At 40.6% G+C, this 23877-nt stretch overlaps 1 protein-coding gene across 1 annotated transcript in view; it reads left to right on the top strand.

Moving 5' to 3' along the window:
- Nucleotides 1–23877, top strand: part of PARD3B (par-3 family cell polarity regulator beta) — a 693368-nt gene that overhangs the window by 420252 nt on the left and 249239 nt on the right. The window contains 1 exon segment of the mRNA XM_030579423.1: nt 15284–15328. Coding sequence (XP_030435283.1) covers nt 15284–15328 — 45 coding nt within the window.

Here is a 23877-nt window from a genome sequence, read left to right as displayed (position 1 = left end):
ACTGAAAAAGGATCATAGTTTCCTTCAGAAAAGGCAGATTAGATCCAGATGGATAGCTGTCAAGACTGTCAGAGTCAATAATTGGTTTTCTGAATTAGCTGTCTTACAAGAACTTGGTTAAAAATAAGTCATACCCTACCCTTCTTCCATGTTTCCTCATCCCATAGGGAATAGTCTTAGCCAGTACTGAGCCCAGTACTTCCCTACTTGCCTTCCTTGGCCACCAGGATGGGTGAGAGTCCAAATTACAGGTTGTAATCTGGCGCACCTCCCAGAATCAAGATGAGCAACCCTGGCTGAAACTGCAGAGGAAACAGTATTTGTAATCTCAAAAAAACCCTGCCTCATCTCCATAAAGGCAGACAGCTCAGTTGTGATCTGACTAATTTTATTTCCAAAGTATAATGAAAATTCTTCAGTGAAAAATATTCAACTCTGATAGTGAATACTGTGCAGTTTAACTAGGCTAATCACCATTCAAAAAGATCTGTTATATGAGAGTTTGCTGACGCCAAGGGAGTAGAGACAAAGACAATCTTCTTTGCCTCCTGTACAACAGTGACAGAGACTTCAAAAATGCTTTGTCAGTATCAATCTACCATTGGTATTCTAGCCATCTTCTAATTCATTTCATTTGTTGCAGATAATTAAAAAACCATAGTGACCTATGGCTATGGATCCAGCAAATGGTCATTCAGAAGCCACAATATCAAAAGTCAAGGACATATGGTTATTATAAAATTCTAGTAGTGGTTAGTGTGATCTGTCGGCAAAATAGTATTCTTCAAAGCCATCTGGAATATGATATGCTTCATTAGTCTAGAAGGACAGACCCTCAGGTCCGTCAGCATGATAGAAGAGGAGTCTTACCGTTTATTAAACCATGACCCAAAAAGGGCAGCCTTTTACACAAGTTGGAATTGAAGTGGGTACTTAGTTTTTATGTCCCAAGAAAATCAGACTTTGGTAAATCTCACATTCTCGCTTGCATATAGGGTATAGTCCAAAGTGAAGTTTATTTCTGTCCTAAGGCTGTGTAAACTGACACCTTCTGTGAAGAGACTCATGTTACAGCAACAAAAGCTCTCAAGACTTCACGTTGCCAATGTTAAGCTAGTATAGCTACTAGGAGTTTTGTGCAGTTCTCTGCGTCATTACTATTTAGCTGCAGAAGCTAGGTCAAATGCTTGCTTGTGGAATATGATTACGTTTATTCCTCTGTCCCTACTTTGAGAGTTTACACCTCGCTAGTCATCGAGGCTGGAGATCTTCGATGCAAATATTCTGATGCTTTCAAAAGTTTACTAGTATATGCTTTTAAATGATGCTGTGTCATAGCCTTAGTATGTACCCGTGTCCTCTTTGTGCAGTTTACTTACAGCAAAACCCAGGTACAAGTTAATTGAAATACCAAAGAAACTGGGACACTGACAGCAGTCACTCACAGGAAGTTAGACACTTAGGGCTTGTCTACATCAGAAAGTTGCAGCGCTGGTGAGGGAGTTACAGCGCTGCAACTTAGGAGGTGTACACATCTGCAGGGTACCACCAGCGCTGCAACTCCCTGTTTACAGCGCTGGCCGTACTCCCGTTTTGTCTCGGGTGTAGAGGATCCAGCGCTGGTGATCCAGCGCTGGTAATCAAGTATAGACACTTACCAGCGCTTTTCTTGACCTCCGTGGAATAAGCAGGTATCCCAGCATACCTGAGGAAGCCTCTGGTAATCAAACTGGTCTCCTTCCCCAGCTTGCTCTCGCGTTCCCCGAACCCCGAGCAAGCAGGTCTCCTTCCCTGAGGTTTGCTGGGTGGTTCCGGGAACGTGAGAGCAAACCGCGGCGAAGCTGGTCTCCTTCCCCGGTTTGCTCTCGCGTTCTCCAAACAAGCAAGTCTCCTTCCCTATGGTTTGCAGGGTGGTTCGGGGAATGCGAGAGCAAACCGCGGCGAAGCTGGTCTCCTTTCCCGGTTTGCTCTCTCGTTCCCCGAACCCCCGAGCAAGCAGGTCTCCTTCCCTGCGGTTTGCAGGGTGGTTCGGGGAACGCGAGAGCAAACCGGGAAAGGAGACCAGCTTCGCCGCGGTTTGCTCTCGCGTTCCCCGAACCACCCAGCAAACCTCAGGGAAGGAGACCTGCTTGCTCGGGGTTCGGGGAACGCGAGAGCAAACCGCGGCGAAGCTGGTCTCCTTTCCCGGTTTGCTCTCTCGTTCCCCGAACCCCCGAGGAAGCAGGTCTCCTTCCCTGCGGTTTGCAAGGTGGGTCGGGGAACGCGAGAGCAAACCGGGAAAGGAGACCAGCTTTGCCGCGGTTTGCTCTCGCGTTCCCCGAACCACCCTGCAAACCGCAGGGAAGGAGACCTGCTTGCTCGGGGGTTCGGGGAACGAGAGAGCAAACCGGGAAAGGAGACCAGCTTCGCCGCGGTTTGCTCTCGCGTTCCCCGAACCACCCTGCAAACCGCAGGGAAGGAGACCTGCTTGCTCGGGGGTTCGGGGAACGAGAGAGCAAACCGGGAAAGGAGACCAGCTTCGCCGCGGTTTGCTCTCGCGTTCCCCGAACAAGCAGGTCTCCTTCCCTGCGGTTTGCAGGGTGGTTCGGGGAACGCGAGAGCAAACCGCGGTGAAGCTGGTCTCCTTCCCCGGTTTGCTCTCGCGTTCCCCGAACCCCCCTTGAAGCCGCCCAACAGCGCTGCAGTATGGCCACATCTAACACCACTTGCAGCGCTGGTTGCTGTAAGTGTGGCCACTCTGCAGCGCTGGCCTTATACAGCTGTACTAATACAGCTGTAACAACCAGCGCTGCAAAATTTTAGATGTAGACATGGCCTTACTAAAATGTGAAAATCAGTAGTAATAGTTCGGATTTCTGTGCAGTCGTTCTATTAAAGTATGTTGTGTACTCACCATTAGCTTTTATTGCACACACAGAAGTATGTCTGCAAGATACGCTATATGTAGAAAACTGCATCTCAGTTGCACAAGGGAGACGTCTTCCAGGAATCAACAATAGTCTACTTCAGCTGTTTTTTGTTGTTTGTTCACTTGCCCACTGCAGCTACATAGTCATCACTGCAGTTGCCCAGGTGTCACTGATTAGACCTGTAATTGGAAATTAGTAAACACGTCTATTGGTGACACAAGAAAGAGCAGAGCCCAATTCACTACCTCTTATCTGGTTTGCACTGTGGAGCTAACAAGTTTATGAAATAGTAAAAAATGGTTTTGTCTCTAAAATGAGCTGATACCTACACAAGGAGCAATTCTGTTGAGTAAGAATATGCTGTTGTTATATACTCACTTTTCCGAGTAGAATCATGCTTAAAACTACCGTTATTTTCCCTTCTCTTCTACTTTTTTTTTTGTAGTAAAACCTTTGTGGAAGACCAGTCTGTTTTCCAATTGTGGCAATACGAATTAAGTTAAATCATTACTAATACCTTTAATGGCTGACTCTTAATAGCAGGAAATAAGAGGGAGTGATCAAATAATATAGGGGACTTAATATGCAGCATCACTTTGTCATTTTCAGTCTCCTCTGTACAGTTGAGGGAGCTGCACATATGAAGGTAAAGCTAGAGATTACTTAGCAGTAGCTACTCATTTTTTACTGTCTTGCTGTCTCCTAATTTCTGTCTTCATCGCGGTTTGTACACAGGGGCAGAAACTAAGGGGGTTGGACCCTGGTACCTGTTTTTGCAAATGCAGTCTCTGTAATGCACATGCGATGAATCATGTGGTCTGACTCAAGGTTAATAATGACTCTGAGGTACATGTGGTATAGCATTTGACTTCAAAAATGAGAATCTGGGGAGCCTATATATTTGGAGAAACCCTCAGTTACTTGTAGGATACCTAGTTTTCACTGGAATACACTAGCAGTAATTAAAGTGTTTATTGTTGGAAATGCTAATTAAATTTTACATCCTTGGAAGTCTGAGAAAAATCTACATAGCAAGTGTGCTGATACTGTTTTTCAGGGAGGGGAGTTAAAGTGTGTCTGGCTCAGGGCCCTAGCCTCCATTATTGTAGGGTAAAAGTCAAGGGATCTCTCAAACCTTTTATTGCTACCGCTATAGCGGCAGGATGCAGAGGGGTTCTAAGCCACCAGCAGATCCCAATGACATTCTGCCTGATTCTGTGGTGACTGAGCAAGAATACCTCCAGGAGCATAGGGGGAGCTTACATGAGAGCAACGCTACCATTTGAAAGGTGTGGTATATGTTTCCTTCCCTCCCCTGCTCTGGTTTGAGTCCAACAGTTAGCGCAGGAGGAGGGTGACAGCATGACCTTTCCCCTTTTATGGAGTCTGTTGCTCCTTGTGGAACCGCTCCTTGTGCTGCAGGGGCACACACATTTGGTATGAGTGATGCCCCTTGCTCTGTTGTGCAAGGAGGAGGAGGGCTCCTTATGCCTTGCTTTCAGACACCGCTGCAAGGCCAGCCAAAATCCGATCCTGATGCTTGCACAATTAGATTTAGATTACACTGGTCTACAATTTTTGAGAAGTCGTCTGCTTCAGAGATAAAATGTGCTATTTATTATGTATTTTGATGTGCTGAATTCAAATATGACAATGAAAACAACTGATTGGCTACTGTTTCTAAGATATTTAAGTTTTTACATTTTATGTCTATGTATATTGAGTAGATAGTAGAGTTTTAATCATAAATTGTAAACCTAGGTCTTTTCATGTGTTTATGGTTGCTTTACATGATAATATTTCACCTGTCCTGTTTATGTAACACTTTAAAAATCAGCAAAAGGGTTATATAAATAAAATTTATTATGAAACAAAAGGCAAAAAACTATTATGTACATAGTTTAGTCCTATTCAGTGTCTACTCGGCGCTTCTTGGCTTGTCTCTTGTATTCATGAAATGGAGCATCTCTTGTCACTGTCCAGCAATAGTCTGCAAGCATTGATGGGCTCCATTTGCCCTGATAGCCTGCCAGGAGGTTCCACTGCTGTAGTCTGGAGCCCAACAGCTCTGCCTTACTCTTGGGTAGTTCCAAATCCCTGACAAGGTCATTCAGTTCACCTTGTGTTATGAGGTGTGGTTCAGAGGAGGAGGATGGGAGAAAATGTGGGTCCTGTGACATTGATGGTTCAGGACCAGAAGCTTCATTCTCTTCCTCTTCCTCATCTGACTCAAGTGAGAAGGATTCTGGTGCATCAGGAACCGGCAGTCTTTCTCTGTGTGGTACTGGGTGTATAGCTGATGGAATGTTTGGATAATGCACAGTCCACTTTTTCTTCTTTGACACACCTTTCCCAACTGGAGGCACCATGCAGAAGTAACAATTGCTGGTATGATCTGTTGGCTCTCTCCAAATCATTGGCACTGCAAAAGGCATAGATTTCCTTTTCCTCTTCAACCACTGGGCAAGATTTGTTGCACAAGTGTTGTAGCATATGTGTGGGGCCCATCTCTTGTCCTGATCTCCAATTTTGCAGCCAAAATAAAGGTGATAGGCTTTCTTAACCATAGTGGTTACACTGCGCTTTTGTGATGCAAAAGTCATTTCACCACAAACATAGCAGAAGTTATCTGCACTGTTCACACAAGTACTAGGCATCTCTGCTCACTTTGGCTAAACAGAAATGTGTCCCTTTGCAAAATCAAACACTGACAAATAAGAGAGCATGACACTATGATTTCTAGAGCTGATATAGGGCAATTTGTTCAGCAGAGTGATGTAAGCTTTGTTATGATTGTATCATCCATGACTTCTAGGAATAACATGATGCAATTCATATCATATATGATGCAATACCAACTTCAGATTGCATCATTCATTGTTTTGCCTAAAAAGCAAGTACTTTCGAAACCCAGTCATAGATTTATTCATAGATCCAGTCAAAGATGTATTTTAGTCATTTCTGGTTTAAATTGAGATCCCTTCCCTTTATAACTCACTTATCCTCCGCCATTCCCAAGTCAAGGGTCGTATATACTGACCCAATAGCATATCTTGAAAACTAGAGCCAATCAACAATTTTAAGCATCATTTTCGTTCTCAGTGACCCAGAATTAGTAAAGTTGGACTACATTTATTTCAGAAGCATTTTGGCTGTAGAGCAGTGTTATTGGCCAAATTTAGACCTGTGGATTATGTACCTTTATAAACTCCAGCACAACAAATTCAGAAGTATAGAAATGAAAACATGTTGTATCTTCCTTTTCACAAATAAGTCAGACACTTATCTCAAAAGATAATGGCAGATGAGAAAGGAGAGGCAGCAATCAATTCATTGAAAGAATGATTTTTCCCTCTCCTTTAGCCACCTTCTATACATGCACATTTCCCCACATAGTTGTATAGAAAATAACTACCATAATAACTCACCAACATCCATTTACACTAGCTTTTTCCCCCTCAACTGTATTTTTTCCCAAAAGTAATAATATATGGCAACATGGGGTTTTTTTGTTGCTGTTGTTGACCTGGAGAGTGAAAATGAGTGTGTGTGCTTTAAAAGAAAAAGGAGTGTTTTATTGTTTGCTTATAAACCCCTTTGATTTCCATACATTGTTATGCACAGGAATAACTTAGGCTTTACATAAATATACTGTAAAAACTACATCCATGAGAATTGTATGCAAAACGTGAAAGTGCCGTTTGCGTTGGTAAGTCACTGCAGAATATAAATCAGACGTGTTTGAGTTGTGAGCAAGTTTAAAACCTAGTCAAGTTCCTTAGAGCATGAATTAAGAGATTGAAGGCATGCTGGAGGATCACCACTTTCCAATATACTTTCTGAATAAGAATTTGGGAACAACTTTAATTTGCCAAATCATCCATTGGAGGGCAGGACTTTTTTAAAATAAAAGTCAGACTCTCCTTTCAGCTAATATGGGGCTAAGCAAAATTATAATACATAAGCCCTTGTCTGGGGGACAAAGTATTAACAAGCATCTCAAAATGCATCCAGCTCACATCAAAAGTAACTTTTTAATGCTGTAAAATTTTCTGAGGGCAGATTACAAGGTGAAATATTAGAAATGGATGCTATTGTGTTCTCAAAAATTAGGAAAACATTTGAATGCCTTAATGTATTTCTAATTAGAGAATGAACCTCAATCTGTTGTAAAATTTGGAGTTACTTGATTTAGACAATTAAAATATTAGAACAAATTGATTATATGCATGTATTGATGTTGTGAACATGAAGGGACTGGTGGTAATCAAGTTTAAATTTTAGATCAGTTTTAAGATAATTGCATTATAAACCTTATTCCCCACCCAGTGGCTCTAACTTATAAATGAGAGATTTGATTATGAACTTTTGGATTAACTCTGGGAGCCTAGGAGAAGTGATAATGACATAGTGTAGGTTTATAGTCAAGCTAGATCAGTATTAATGTTGTACTGTGTTTCATTAGAAAGATTCATCTGCTTCGGTAGAGGTTAGAGAGAATTAGAAAAGGCAACTGTAGCCTTCATAATGTTGATGAGTTGATATTGCAAATGGTATGTCAAACTATAGCAGCCTGTACCAAAGGTTTGAGCTCTCTAAGGGCTGCAATATCTGAATTAGCAGGGTGACAACCACTAAAAGAAATATCATTAGGTCTGGAGACTGTAGGAGCACACTGGGAGCAATAACAGTGACCACAATAACATTCACAAGTTATCAATCTTCCCTTTTATTAAAAACCATAATACACCGATAATCAATGTTTTAGATACATAAATAAAGGTAGAGGATTACCATAAAATGTCCAGCATCAGTGTTTTCAGACTTGCATCCCCAATGGTACCACTGAGATGGGTGGATCTCTCATCGAGTGGTCATCTGTGGAAGGTCTCCTGATGGATTTTTCCTCCCTATTGATCCTGAAGGAACCCCTTTATTCGGTTACTCACACCAGTAATCCTTATGCAGATGCATGGTAGTTCCAACCCTTTCCCTTATCAGGACTTCCACACCTCATAAATTCTACACCCCACTTTCCATTGCCTATATTTTGAGTTCCCCATATCATCATTAACATTTACATAATAAGTTCCCATGGTAACTTGCAGTCATTGCAGAATTTCTCATGATGTTACCATCGGGCAACTTGCAGTAATAACGGGCCTGGGGTTGCATATTTTCCTGAACATCACCCATTAACACATCTTTCATGATAATCTTGCAATTCTACTGGTACCACCTTCCCCTTGGGTCCACTAGTCATGTCAGCTTCTTTCAGGCGAAGGCCTGATGTGGCTAAGCTGAAATTTGACAGGTCTCACTTTACAGTCTTACCTTACTTGTATACCTAACACACTCTTACCAATAATATATGCATATCAATCTTATACCCCTATAATATTTTCCTACATGTTCCTACGTGATTACCTACCTATAGCATAAATCTATTCCTCACACATTGATTACATATGAATTAACCCCAACAATATTAAACAATTAAATGATTGTATAAGGTATTTAGCTACACAGCAAAGGTGTGAAATAAGGGGGATGGTCTCAGTTGAAGAATGAAGGTGATGTGCCACTAAAAGAAAAAGAAGAATTTGGCGACTGTAATGGTACAATGATGCTGTATGCTGCCAAATAAAAAGCTTTAATTTAAAAATAGAAATGTGGTCCCTGTGTACAGTACGGCACAGAGTGTATATAGTCAGTTCTTTAGTAGTAGTGGTTGGTGCAAATAGAGGCTTGTGCCAAAGTGTGGGATGTATTGAATCTGCAATGTCAGGGAAGCTCTTGGAACATAACTGAATTAAGTTGTCAAGTTAATTACAATCTTTCTTGAAAGAACAGTTTAGAGCAAAGTAGTAAAGATGAGAAAAAGAATCTGAGAAGCCTTTCAGAGCTTTGATGCTTCAGGCTCTAAGTAGCTCACATTGGACACCCAAATATTAAGGCACTTTGGAAAATGTTGCCCTTTGTTACTACATAACAGCCATACTTTATCTTCCATCTTTGTTCAAACGTCCCATTAGTCTTCATGCTGAGGGGTGCAGAGTGTCTGTAACTCCCATTAAAGTGAGTAAGCATCTCTCAGGATCGGGCCCATTGTTATCAGTAGGGGAGAATGGTTATGGACTGCGGATAATTTATGTCTCTCACTTTGTAGACCTGGCCCATGATCACAATTCAAAATGTACTATGGCCCTTGCCTGCTTTAGAGCATCACTGGAAACAGAAAATTCTTGAGGAAAAGAGGTGTGAAATACGACTGATTAGGGAACTGATCTGAGTTTTCGGCTTGTGTCCTATCGTGTAACAGTAAACCATCCTCCCCAGTACAGAAGGGGTAAAAGTCCCCAGCACTTCTAAAATGTAATAGGGAGATTCCAAAAAATAAATGAAATAACTAGCAAAACATTCAAAGGGGTAGTTGAGAGCCAAAACTTGACACAATCCCTGTGAGTAATTTACTCCCATGACTAGATTGGGAGCCACTGCGCCAAAAAAAAAAAGCTGCAGGAGAGTCATGTCATTGGCACGATCATTGACTAAAATTAATTGATAGTGCTATGTCTTTATTATACTGAAAGGGCTGTGTAAGGATAACATCCATCTGGAAAGCCAGTCACCGATTTGTTGCCTTGTATTACTGTAATATGTTTAGATCAGAAAAAGTAATTTATTTAGATTCTAAAAAGCTTGTAAGCTGCGTTTGTGTATGTAGCTAGGGAGTAAGGTCCTTGCTAATGAATTGGCTTATTATAAAAAGTTTTATGTTAGGCTTTCTCAGACACAGAATGTTGTTTGAGGAATTAGTTTTCCAGGAAATTCCTTGATGTTTTATTGGTTTACGTTTGCTTTTTTTATTTTTATAATCAGAAATGCAGAACTGCTCTTCAGAAGCATGTCATTTTGTTCACCAGAAGTATGGTACTGTAGCCTTCACACATTTTTAAAGGGTTTTTTTAAATAGGTATCAGTGCGTGTGCAAAAACCATGATGTAAATTAAAGAGGCACTGTAAGTTAAAATAGTAATACCCTGCTTTTGGAAAAGAAGAACAACTTGATTTTTTTGGTACAGAACAGCTTTATATTAGCTTGAGAAAAGAAAGCTATGGTGCTGAAACTGATCTGCGAAAAAGGAGGAACATTGATTATCACTATTGGCAGATGCATTGATTTTGATTTTCTAAATAAATCTGTTTGAAATTAATTTACTGACCATTAAGGAAAGTGTTATTGTATCCAGAGAAGCAAAACTCTTATGACTCTATTTAGAATATGCGCTGCACGCTACTCCACTGAAAAGAAAAACATTGATGTAAAACACATAACTTGGTTGTCTTGCGCGTGGCATGGAGAGGCCAATCAAAGACTGAGTAGAAGGGAGTAGACAAGCATTTTTACCATCATAGCTACTTCTACTGATACTAAACATTACATCATGTTCTAGAGTGCTACTTTATTTCAGCATGAAATATTGGAAATCTTAACATCATTGCATATTCATGTTATCTAGTTTTTCCACCTCTTAACATAGTGTTGTCATTGTAAAAAGAGTAATGCTAGCTGTGAGTGTTTAACTGGAAAGATTTCTGCTTATTAGCAATATGCCATCTTCTGTCAGCAGAGGATGATCTTATGGGTCTTGCAAAGTCCCTAGATCTGTACGTTTGTATTAAGAGGTTGTAGTCCTTACTAGTCACTTACATTTCAATGAGCGTTGCAGGTGCTGGTTGCAAACAAGTGGCTGGTTTCACCAGTTATAATTAGGACTAGGATTTTGTCACAGAGGTCACGGAATCTGTGACTTGCAGAGACCTCTGTGACTTGAGCCCCTGGTGCCTGGGAGCTGCAGGGTCCCCCCACTGCAGGTGGTGGCTGGGAACTGGGGGGGCCCCAGGCTCCCAGCCACTGCAGGAGTTAGGGGTGCCCTGGAGCTCTGAGCTGCCGCAGGCAACTGGGGTGCCCCGCAGCTCCCAGCTGCTGCAGGCAGTGGGCATTCCCTGGGAGCTCCCAGCCCCCAAGGGCAGAAGGGCCCCCGGGAGTGCCTCAAAGCTCAGAGCCACCACGGGCGGCCAGGGTGCCCCAGAGCTTGGAGCCACAGGTGGTGAGGAGACCCTGCAGCTCTGAGCTGGGGCCCCTAGAGTGGTATGGGGACCCCGTAGCTTCCAGTTTGTCATGCATATTTTTAGTGAAAATTGCAGATAGGTCACGGGCTTTCTTGAATTTTTCTTTATTGCCTGTGATCTGTCTGTGACTTTTACTAAAAATATGCGTGACAAAATCTTAGCCTTAGTTATAATGTATTTGTTGGGATGTGCAGATAACTGACAAATGAATAATGCATATTAAGAAAATAATCATTACATTATATAGATGTAGCCTACAATGATCCAAAGGTATGTCTCATTTTTTTAATTCAGCAACAGAAAGTATCATCTTTGTGCCAAAAAAATAAAAATTCTGCACCTAAAAAATAAAAATTCTACACACATTTTAAAATTCTGCAAATTTTAATTGTCAAAATAACACTACAGAATTACACTAGTTTCAATTATTTTGGTAATTTATTTCAAAATACCTGTCAGCAAGTATGTCTGTAACAACACAGACACACACAAACACTTCCCAAGGAGTAGAGAGTTAAAGAAACCCCTATGACAACCCAGTGCCTGTTTCTCTGTCCCCTTCCCCTCCCTCCAGAGCCCAGTTGGGCGGGTAGACACCCACAATCCCTCCCTCCCAAGATCCCAGACATGATCTTCCCTCTCACCCCAGCCAATACACCCAACGCCCCCTCCCCCACCCCAGAGCCCAGACACAGGGCCTCCCTTGCCCAGATACCCACATCCCTTCCCTCCCAGAGCCCAGACACCCACTCCCTTTGTCCCCCAGAGCCCAGCTGTGGTCCCCCCCCAGCCCAGACACCTGCCCCCCTTCCCCACCCAGAACCCAGGGATCTAGAGGGAGAAACAGTTGGATGCTGGGTCCAGGGCTTGTGTGCAATTTGCAGTGCAACACCGTCTCTTTCCCTCAGGGCGTGCTGGGAACTGCAGTTGCCATGAACCTTCTCCCTCCCTCTGGCAGCGTCTTCTAGTTGCGAGCTGGGCTCTGCTGGGTCCAGAGGCCCCTAGTGGCTGCCAGGAAAACTGCAGCCCATTTCTGTGGGGGAAAGAAAATTCTGCACACACAGTGTTAATTTCTGCAAAATTCTGTATTGTGCAGTGGTGCAGAATTCCCCCAGAAGTAAATCATCTTTATACTGCTCATTTCCATTTGTTTGTTTGCTCCCCATTCCTTACTTCCTGGTCCCAGAAATAAACAGATTTTTTTGTAGTGTATCACATCTAACTTTCTTACATTAAAAACAGATGTATGTATAACATTCTCATTAGGGAAAGCTATAGCTGAATTTTTGTACTGTGAAGTTTTTCTGTATGCACTGCTATCTTGAGATGCTCAGAACATTCTCAGGCATTTTTCTCTTGGGCTGAAACTTTCCATGGTTAGCCTTTGTTATGATTTCAGAGGTAATTTCTTCTCTAAATGTTTCTTCAAAAATAGTCCAGCCATTATTGAATTAGTAGTGATTTGGAAAGAGGGTTTTCCCTCCCCCAGCTTAAAAAAAAAATCAGATGCCTTTCTGCAGAGATACTCCAACAGTGGCTGAAATTTAAAAATAAAACTTTGTGTGGCTAGGTCTTGCTGAGGAAAAAAGAACACAAGTGAAAAATGAACATTGTCATTATTGTACAGGACTCAGCTTATTGATTTTTTTTATCTTACTTAGATGTGAGACATTAGATGGAATACACCCCTTTATTCACACCCTATAATCTTTGTACAATATATGCCCTGTGAGATATCATTTGGAAAGTCATAACTTGCTGATCAGTAATATCATGGTAAAGTACCTGTTTATAAGATTATATGTAAAGTTATGAACATAAGCTGAAATCATAACTGAAGTGTGTTTCCCAGTTAAGTCTGGGGAATGTTTAAACCAGTTTCTCAAAGACAAAGGGCAAGCTGATGTATTTTTTGTAAGATTTTTCAGTTTATAATCATTTCACTCTTCCTTTTTCCCTCCAGTATTAAAATCTAATTTTTATATGTGAAACCAGTATGTAAGGTATGCTTGAGTTAAATGGGTTTATCCCTTTTAATAATATAAACCTCTCTCAGGCAAATCCAATCATTAGAGTTTTAAAAAAAATCTATGAATCTTGGTATCTTGTTTTTTTTATAGTTGCCATGTACTGTAATACAACCTGCTTCAGGTAATTACCATATATTATAGCGGTTGCCATTAGTGACTGCTATAATTAAGGTTGCAAATCAGTTTCCATTATAATCCCTTGTTTTCACACAATCATAACTTGTCAAAACATTAACCTTTGAGAGTGAAGTTTTCCATGCTTACTTTCAGCTTGAAGGTAGATATTTTGGGGGCACAGTTTGAAATATCACACAGGAAACTCATTTCCGGTTCTGAGGGCTGTTTGACTGGGTAGTGAAATGTATGTCTGTCTGTCATCTCCTCCAGAGACTATATGCCCTAAAGAATGATAATAGGCCCTGGTGCCCACACCTCTTTTTGTGTTCCCTTCCCACTTCGGCCTGACCTCAACAATACTTTGCAATTATACAGAAATTTACAAAGATTACTAGGGCCTGGTTACCCTACCACTTATTTCAGCAAAACGTATTTTACTCACTCAGGGATGTGAAAAAACACACCTCTGAGCAGCCTAAATTACACCAACAAAAGCTATGGTGTGTACAGCACTTTGTCGGTGGGAGAGCTTCTCCCAGTGACATGGCTACTGCTGTTTGTTGGGGGCAGTTAAATTATGTCGAAGGGAGAGCTCTCCCCCATCCACATAAAGGGATTACATCATGAGCGATCTTACAGCTGTGCTGCTGTAAGCTCTCTAGTGGAAACGTAGTCCCAGTCATTTTTGACAAGTCTCTCCCCATAAAGTAGACCACATTAGGTTGTTTGTTTTATTGCTGTGGAATGTGGGCGGTGTGTATTGAGAGTGTGGGGGACATAGTGGTCTAGTGACTTCATCATGGGCCTGTGCATCAGGTAACCTGGATTCTAATGCTGAATCAGACGTTGACTTTGAGGCAGACTTTGAGCAAGACACTTTACCAGTCTGTTCCTTTTTTTCCCATTTGTAAAACTGGGATGGTATTTACCTATGTTTTAGATCTCTATTGAGACTTAAACATCAAGCCAGGTCTGATGGCTACATACAATACTGGAAATTATTGTACAGTAGTTGCTGTTCAATTTTCTCATTTACCTACATTTACCACACAGTAGTATCTAAGATTCTACAGCTTTTCCACATAGCAAGAATAGGAAGTTTCGCTTGTATTACAAGTCTTTCTGTGGTCTTTCCTGCAACTGTGGGTAAACATTGACTTTTTAATGGTGGTCACTACAGGGAAGATTGTATAATAAATTCCAATTTGTATTATATTTTGTATGGCTTGACAATTTGTTATGCTGTAAAGGGAGACCAGACATAAGTTCAAAGAGGTGGCTAGGCAGGAAGAGTTAAGGATAAGCTATCAGCCTTAATGCTCGTTTCTCTGCTAGATTCATGAGCCTTAACATTACATTAGCACTTGTTCTTTTGCATAAAATTCTTTTTTAAAAAGGGTGATTGGTTTTTCCACACAAGCTTCTGGGGGAATGTTTTAATTAGTTTCATGAAATGTATGATAATAAACTGAAGTATACTTAGTATGCAAAATTACAGTTTTTGTTAAGTTTAGAAATAGTTCTCCACGGTTTATTCTGTGTGCAGACTGATAAGGCTATTTAGATGATGATAAGGCTATTTAGATCCATGCTTTGCAAGATGATGTAGACTGTAAAGGTATGAGTTATAAACCATTTTTTTCATAACATAACAAAGCACAGTTCCTACAAAGGGATCTACTTCCAGGAGAACTGATGCCTGCTCAGAATCCATTGAGTTCAGTGGGACTTCATGCAGATGTGAGGGTCCCCACTTGTGGATTCTTTTCCAGGATTGTGGCCTCTGACCTGAAAATGTTACAATTTTCCAAAGTCCTATGATTTTTTGGGCAAAATATGATATTTACAAAATCAGTTGCCCTGTCCACAACTGAATTTCAAATGTAGAAATGCTTCCATTGAATTTAACACACTTTGGATCAGGTGCTAGATCTCTGAGGTATCCCAGCTGGATGAGAGGGAAAAAAAGCTGTTATGCAAATCATTACAAACTAAAAAATTAATATATCATGTGTCTGAAATGATTTGACATTTCAAAGACTACTAGTTTTAAAGGAATTTCTTATCTCTGTCTCTCTCTGTCTCCTCCAGTGGCAGATGAAAGCCAGGTTAGTTCATTGGCTGGACAGAAACAAGGTAAGAACTTTTTTACCTGACTTCACCTACCCTTCCCTCAAAAAAGAGCCAGTCTGTGAGCAACAGCTGGATCCCGCTTATAGCAACTGTGATGGCTGAAAGGTTTGCAAATTAATGCATAACTTCACTTCCACAGTGATAAATTAAGGCTGGCTTACTGCTTGGCAGTGTATGTAGTTCCATACATAGGCTGGGCTCATTTGCAGGAAGAGCAATAATGGTTTCTTTAAAAATATATCTATTGAACACTGTACAGGACAAAACCTGTAACTGTTTTATGTGCCAATGTAGGCACTTAAACAATGTAAATTGTGAACAATATAAATGTCTTTCTCTTTGTCCTCCTGGAAGAATTTCAGTTTTCCACTCTCACAATCTGAAATATTGAAGAAAGACAGCCCTACCGAAGCTTTCACTATTGTTTTTTCATTCCCATTTATTCATCTGCAGAAGTTGTTCTTTCAGTGTGACTATACTAACAAAAGGATCCACTTTTTCTTAAACTGCTTAAGATCTATGTTTGTTAGCAAGGAAGGTTTTTATCCAACAGTATTACTATAATAAAAATTTTAATATATAATTTTAATATATAAAAATTATAATATTTTGTAATAAAAATTCTGTGAAACAAGTTGCAGTACTGTACAAGATGCAGTTGCTTTATTATAGTAACAAGCTTTGTGGATGGGGGGAAGTGGTAGATGTGGTGTATCTTGACTTTAGTAAGGCTTTTGATATTGTCGCTCATGACCTTCTCATAAACAAACTAGGGAAATGCAACGTAGGTGGAGCTTCTATAAGGTGCGTTCATAACTGGTTGGAAAATCGTTCCCAGAGTAATTATCAGTGGTTCACAGTCAAGCTGGAAGGGCATAGCAAGTAGGACCCTGCAGGGATCAGTTTTGGGTCCAGTTCTCTTCAGTATCTTCATCAGTGAGTTAGATAATTGCATAGAGAGTACACTTATAAAGTTTGCGGATGATACCAATCTGGGAGGGTTGAAAGTGGTTTGGGGATAGGATTAAAATTCTAAATGATCTGGACAAACTGGAGAAATGGTCTGAAGTAAATAGATGAAATTCAATAAGGACAAATGCAGTGTACTCTACTTAAGAAGGAACAGTCAATTGCACACACAAAATGGGAAATGACTGCTTAGGAAGGAGCACTGCGGAAAGGGATCTGGGGGGTCATAGTGAATCACAAGCTAAATATGAGTCAACAGTGTAACACTGTGGCAAAAAAAACGAACATCATTCTGGGATGTATTAACAGGAACGTTGTAAGCAAGACACGAGAAGTAATTCTTTTGCTCTACTCTGCGCTGATTAGGCCTCGACTGGAGTATTGTGTCCAGTTCTGGGTGCAACATTCAGAAAAGATGTGAACAAATAGGAGAAAGCCCAGAAATGAGCAACAAAAATTATTAGAGGCCTAGAAAACATGACTTATGAGGAAAGATTGAAAAAATTGGGTTTGTTTAATCTGGAGAAGACTGAGAGGGAACATAACAGTTTTCAAGTACATAAAATGCTGTTACAAGGAGGAGGAAGAAAAATTGTTCTCCTTAACCTCTGAGGATAGGACAAGAAGCAATGGGCTTAAATTGTACCAAGGGTGATTGAGTTTGGACATTAGGAAAAACTTCCTAACTGTCAGAGTGATTAACACTGAAATAAATTGCCAATGGAGGTTGTGGAATCTCCAACAATGGAGATTTTTAAGACCAGGTTAGACAAACACCTGCCAGGGATAGTCTAGATAATACTTAGTCCTTCCATGAGTGCAGGAAACTGGACTAGAAGACCTCTCCTTCCAGTCCTACGATTCTATGATTAATTTTCAAGTATGCATCCCAAAGGATTGTGATTTTTAGGATAGCCATTAAACAATGATGCAAAAACTCATGTGACTTCGGAGACATGGAAACAGGGTTTCTAGAAATTTCAGGTTATCCACTGATGAACTTTTACCTATAATAGATAACCATGAAATTCAGTGCTGTTCCTTACTACATGTTTTGATGCTGTATTTTTACATCAGTTTGTAAGATCTGAAACAAGTTCACCTTTCTTTTTTAATTCGACAAAGTTTAATTTTTCATAAATCTGTTGTTTTCCTAGTTCAAGTATATATCTAATCATTTTTGACCATTAGAGCAGTGGTTCTGGTATTTAAAAAAAAACAAACAGAATTTCTTTAGTGTCAATAAAATTCTTTCAATGTCTAACCCTGAAAAAAGTAGCAAATGAAAATTCAAGGCTCTAGGGAGAAATGTTTTTATGACATGTCTATCACAGATCAACATTTGCTCTACTTATTAGGTACAGTAACAGTCATGAGCCTGGTTTGTCACTTATTGTCTCTCTCTGATCTGGCATAAGAAATGCCTGTGCCTATGTTCCATATCTTCTCACATGTGTGGACAGCTTCAGCTTTGCTTTCTGATAGAAGAACTAAACTAAGAAAACAACTGTTTTTCTCATGACATACCTTTCTCTGCATGAAACATCCACTGATTTCCTGATTCAGTTCTCAAAGAGTTACTGTGCAGATTTCCTTACAACCACTTTTGTTTCAAAAACCTGGATTCAAAGACCAGTCAATAACAAGATTTCTACATATTTATGGTGTTCCTGGCCTATACAGCCTTACGTCTGCTGTAGCTTGTTATTATACAGATGTCTGATTTAGGCATTCCATACTTGAAGACCATTTCCTTAAGGGTAAGTGCCCTTTAAATTCTTCCTCTGGCTTTCTCCTCTCATCTGTGTACCTCAAATATTCTTTCTGAAACTGGAGGATCAGCTCATATGTCCTGTTCCTACAGCTGAGGAGGAACTTTTTGTTTCAGCTGCTTCTCCTTTGGGTATAAAAAAGCTTCATACTCATCAGATAGAAAGGTCTTTGGGTATGCCCCTTTTCTCCAGTCAGGAGAAGGTTCACAGATATTGCAACATCATTCAATTTGCCAAGGATAAACAGAGGGTCTTCCTATCAACAAACACTGGAACAGAACCTGTTGAGATCATAAATTGTTGGCAGTCAGTTGCTAAAAGGTGCTGAAACCTAGAATATCAGGTTCCTAAGCAGCACTTCCAATTTTCTTTACACACCTTTCTCCAGATTCTCTATAGATGACCTAATGAAAGATGCAGCAGTCCCAAGTCTTCTATTGTTTGGGGCTATTTTTAGACATTTTGGCAAATTTTAGGGAGACGAGCAACTGCTATCCTTTGGATTTGTCTGACCTCAACATGGAAAGCAACTCTGTCAGCAGAGGATTGAAAAGCACTTTTTCCTGTGGATACCAGCATCTAGGATTGCCTAAACCAACCAAACAAAAAGCAACAGACTCCTCCTTTCAGCTTCTTAAGCACCTTCCTGCATTGGCCCCTGCAAATAGTCATATTTAAAATTTGCTCAAGAGCATGGAGTTATTCTCCTACTGTTCCTGTTTGCCTGACATATTCTGTCACTTTAGACTATTGGATTTTAAAGGTGGAAAGACCAGGGCTATCCTTTCCTGTTTCATCTTCCATCACATACCCTTCCTAGGTTTCCCATTTCTGCTGCAGGGAACAAAACAGCCTATTATTTTTCTCATTGCAAAAAGGAGAGATTCCACCTCATCCTAGACTTCAGGAAATTAAACATATTTCTCTAGTGAATTAATTATCACATACTGACAATCACTGCAATTATCCCTTCTCTCCTTCAGCATGACTAGTTCTATGAGATGTGTGGTTCAATAACCCTCGAAGGAAAAATCCTTCTCGTATGTAGTGGATGGAAAACGCTTCCATCCTTTAGTCTAGTTACAGTATGGAGGGTATTTACTACTTACTGGGCAGAAGTGATAGCACATTTTGGTCTCTTAAGTCTACCTCTGCCTAAGCAAATGTTTTTTCAGAGCTGTGTCCCAAGGCAAGGCATTAGAAGCATGTGTAGCTATAGCCTCCTATTTCTGTTTCCTGGTATATAATAGTCTTTTTTACTTTCTAATGAAAATATGTGATTTTAGAAACATCCCTGGATTTCCCCAGGACTGAAGCATTCCTCTTGGAAGATGTGTCCCTGCAGGTGCCTCTATTTCACTTGCATGCGCTACAAACAACAAGAGTGTGACTATATGTTCTGGTTATTGTGGCATTATGCACCTTCATTGTGCGTGTAGCCTGTCTGAGAATGAGGCTACTGCAAAACCTATTTAAGTTCTTAGAACTGCAGATGTTTTCTGAAGAAAATTCTGCTCATTGCAGTGGAAAGAGTCGAATCCCTGAATTAGTGTGTTGACATGTCCTATTTAGTCTGCCCTGGAAAGAACCTGGAACCTCAAAATTCCTTAAGGAAGGCAGGAGTGTTTTCTTATCTCCACTTCTCCTTGCGTTTAACATAGTAAACTTTAAAAATGTGAAATGACCCACAAATATCCAAGAGGTCAAAATCCAGAGAATATTAGTTCAGTTTTGTATGAGCTCTTCCTTAAACTTGTCTTTCATTTTCCTTCACTAGAAGAACAATAATAGGAGGAGGAGGAAGATATTATTTACAAGATCCTGTGATGTAGAAAAAATACTGATGTTTCTTCGTTTTATAAAAAGACCCAAATCATGTACTGGAAGCTTATAGCTATTCGTGTTTTATTTTCCTTTTTTCCCCCACTTTCCTTTTTGTATTTTGATTTACTGCTTGAAATTCTTTTAATATGTATTGTCTGTCTGCTGAGGTCCTTGCTGACACAGCTCTTTAAGATGATGCAGTACTGGAGAAAAGCTGACGAGTTCTTCTTTATGAGCTTTGACATATTAATTAGTAAAATGGGCTAAAAAAGCTCTCCTATTTCTGTTTTAATGTCTCATTTTCCAAAACACCCTTCTGTAGAGATGTAAAACAGAAAGGCACCATAAAAGCACCAGTGAGTGAAAGGGTAAAGCTACTTGTTAGCAAGTGTATGATCTGTGGTTTACTTTTGATAGTCCAGATCACAAGATCAGGTGAATGGGGAAGCTGCAGTGTCCCCTTCTCATAAAGGGTCTCACTGTTTTACAAAGCAAGTGCTCTCTGTGACACAGATATCAATGTGGCTGGAAATTTCAAAGGGGTCTAAAGGCACTGGGCACTCAGCACCCAGAAAATTTCAATGGGAGATAGATACCAAAATGCCAGCCAAAGAAAATAGTTTAATAGTTTAATCACTGCTGACCTAAGTTGGAAGCCCTTCTCTAAAAAGGACCTCTCCACCATCTGACTGTATATAAAGTCCTGCCGTTTCCTTTGAATTGTGGGGGCTTGCTTTATTTATTTGTTTGGTCATTTTGGATAATGTTCTCAGTTGGACTCTGATTCTTGTTAGTGTGATTGGCTCTCTTGTGGTTTGAATCTTTAGACTGTGGGGTAATGTTGGATTATTGTGCACATTTTGGCAGATAATCTTGATATCTTTTTTTCTTTATTCATGATGGATTTGCCTCTTTGATCCATTTTTTAAGTTCTGTTAAACCTTAGTTTGGCTTCTCTAGGTATATTGGCAAAAGAAGAAGTTGTCACCTGAAAATTCACACCATCACATGCAACTGGGAAACCTGAAATAATGGTAGCAGGGCTTGAGGAGGCCTCTCTTTCAGAAGTTTGCTTTATGGTTTTCTACCTCCCAGTTATGTAGATTGTGTCTCCTGTGGGATTAGAATCAATAGGTAGGCTGAGAAATAATCTGCTCAATCTGCAGCAAGGGCGATTTAGTTTAGATATTAGGAAAACTTTCTAACTAGAAGGATAGTTAACATCTGGAGGACAGAAATAATTTCTTCTTGACAGGGATTGTGATTCCCTTCCCCCAGAGCTCAAGCTGTGCTGGGATGAATCTTTGTGCAAGTCTCCTCTTTGTGGGTGTGGGGGAAGCAATCAACAAAGTCTTTTGTTCACTGATGTTCCATATTGACTTATCTGGTGTCTATGGACCTTCTTTTGTGGGTCAGGAGATGACACTTGGTAATGCTTCTCTCCTGACTGTGAGGGTTTACAGTAGTAGAGCAAACACTTTTATAGCCACAAAGCAAACACTTAAATACTACCCTGTAGCATAAAAACAATGAGGAGTCCAGCGGCACCTTAAAGACTTAACAGCTTTATTTGGGCATATGCTTTCATGGGTAAAAAACTCACTTCAGATGCATGGAGTGAAAATTACAGAAAAAAAGTATAAATACATATTGGCACATGAAGAGAAGGGAGTTACATTACAAAGTGGAGAACCAATGTTGAAGGCCACTTTAGTCAAAGTGGATGTAGTCCACTCCCAATAATCGATGAGGAGGTGTCAATACTAAGAGAGTGAAAATTGCTTTTGTAGTGAGCCAGCCACTCCCAGTCCCTATTCAAGCCCAAATTGATGGTGTTAAGTTGCAAATGAATTGTAGCTCAGCAGTTTCTCTTCGAAGTCTGTTTTTGAAGTTTTTTTGTTGAAGAATGGCTATTTTTAAATCTGTTATTGAATGTCCAGGGAGACTGAAGTGTTCTCCTACTGGCTTTTTGTATGTTACCATTCCTGGTGTCTGATTTGTGTCCATTTATCTGTTTACGTAGAAACTGTCCGGTTTGGCCAATGTACATGGGAGAGGGCATTGCTGGCACATGATAGCATATATCACATTAGTAGATGTTCAAGTGAATGAGTCTCTGATGGTGTGGCTGGTGTGATTGGGTCCTATGATGGTGTCAGTAGAGTAGATATGGGGACAGAGAAGGCAATAGGGTTTGTTACAGGGATTGGTTCCTGGGTTAGTGTTTCTGTGGTGTGTAGTTGCTGGTAAGTATTTGCTTCAGGTTGGGGGGCTGTCTGTAAGCGAAGACTGACTTGCCGCCCAAGGCTTGTGAGAGTGGGGAATCCTGTTCCAGGATAGGTTGTAGATTCTTGATGATGTGCTGGAGAGGTAGGTTTTAGATGGGGGCTGTATGTGATAGCCAGTGGTATTCTGTTGGTTTCCTTGTGGGCCCTGTCCTGTCGTAGGTGATTTCTGGGTGCCATGTCACTCTGTCAATCTGTTTCCTCACTTCTCCAGGTGGGTATTAGAGTTTTAAGAATGCTTGATAGAGATCTTGTAGGTGTTTGTCTCTCTCTGAGGGATTGGAGCAAATGCGGTTGTATCTTAAGGCTTGGCTATAGACAGTGGATCATGTGATGTCTCCTGGATGGAAGCTGAAGGCATATAGGTAAGTATAGTGGTCAGTAGGTTTCCAGTATAGGGTCATGTTTATGTGACCATCACTTATGTGCACTGTAGTGCCCAGGAAGTGGATCTCTTGTGTGGACTGGTCCAGGCTGAGGTTGATGGTAGGATGGAAATTGATGAAATCCAGGTGAAATTCTTCAATGGCCTCCTTCCCATGGGTCCATATGATGAAGATGTCATCAATGTAGCGTAAGTAGAGGAGGGGCACTAGGGGATGGGAGCTGAGGAAACGTTGTTCTAAGTCAGCCGTAAAAATGTTGGCATACTGTGGGGCCATGTGGGTACCCCAGGAGTGCCACTGACTTCAAGGTATAGGTTGTCCCCAAATCTGAAATGGTTGTGGGTGAGGACAAAGTCACAAAACTCAGACATCAGATGTGCCACGGCTACATAAGGGATACTGTTCCTGACAACTTGTAGTCCATTCTCGTGTGGAATATTGGTGTAAAGAGCTTCTACATCCCTGGTGGCCAGGATGGTGTTTTCACGAAGATCACCGATGCATTGTAGTTTCCTCAGGAAGTCAGTGGTATCTCAAAGACAGCTAGGAGGTAACTCCCTTTTCTTCATGTGCCAATATATATTTATGCCTGTATCTGTAATTTTCACTCCAGGAATCTGAAGAAGTGAGCTTTTTACCCACGAAATCTTATGCCCAAATAAATTTGCTAGTCTTTAAGGTGCCACTGGGCTCCTTGTTGTTTTTGTGGATACAGACTAACAGGGCTACCTCTCTGATATCTGGTACCCTATAGCATGGCACACAGATATTATAAGTGAGATTAATGTATGAAGCAACTCACAAGCATTTCATAAAATCTATACACTTAACTCATTTTTATAAATCTAATACCTGTGTTAACAATGCGAACACATAGGTGAGCCGGGCTGGTTTCCAGCTCTGCATTTGTCAGTGTTCAGTGAGGCCTATGGGCCTTGGCACGAGCTGGGACTTGTTCTGCCTGCATCACAGTATAACTACACTGTTACCAAAAAAAATCACACCCCAACCCACATAGTTATACTAGTACAAAAACTGTGCGTACACCATGCCTAAGGGACAGAAACAGAACAATACTGAACTGTAAGAATCTTTATGGTATCTTAATACAGGATAATGTTACATTTAATCATAGATTGGAGGCTCGAGAGAATAAATCCTAGGCCTCTAACTTTCACTAGATCTTAAGGAAGGATATGAATGAGATGATCCTTTACTTGCCCTAGTGCTAAAGGTACTGACTATGAATTTTGAAACTTTTGTTATAGAAAAAACATGTCTTCCTACTCGAACTTTTCTGACGCAATAAACTGTTA

Source organism: Gopherus evgoodei, chromosome 11 (genome assembly GCF_007399415.2).
Source record: "Gopherus evgoodei ecotype Sinaloan lineage chromosome 11, rGopEvg1_v1.p, whole genome shotgun sequence".
Taxonomy (NCBI): Eukaryota; Metazoa; Chordata; order Testudines; family Testudinidae; genus Gopherus; species Gopherus evgoodei.
The sequence above is the reverse complement of the archived record's forward strand: the minus strand, read 5'-3'. Positions and strand labels throughout refer to the sequence as shown.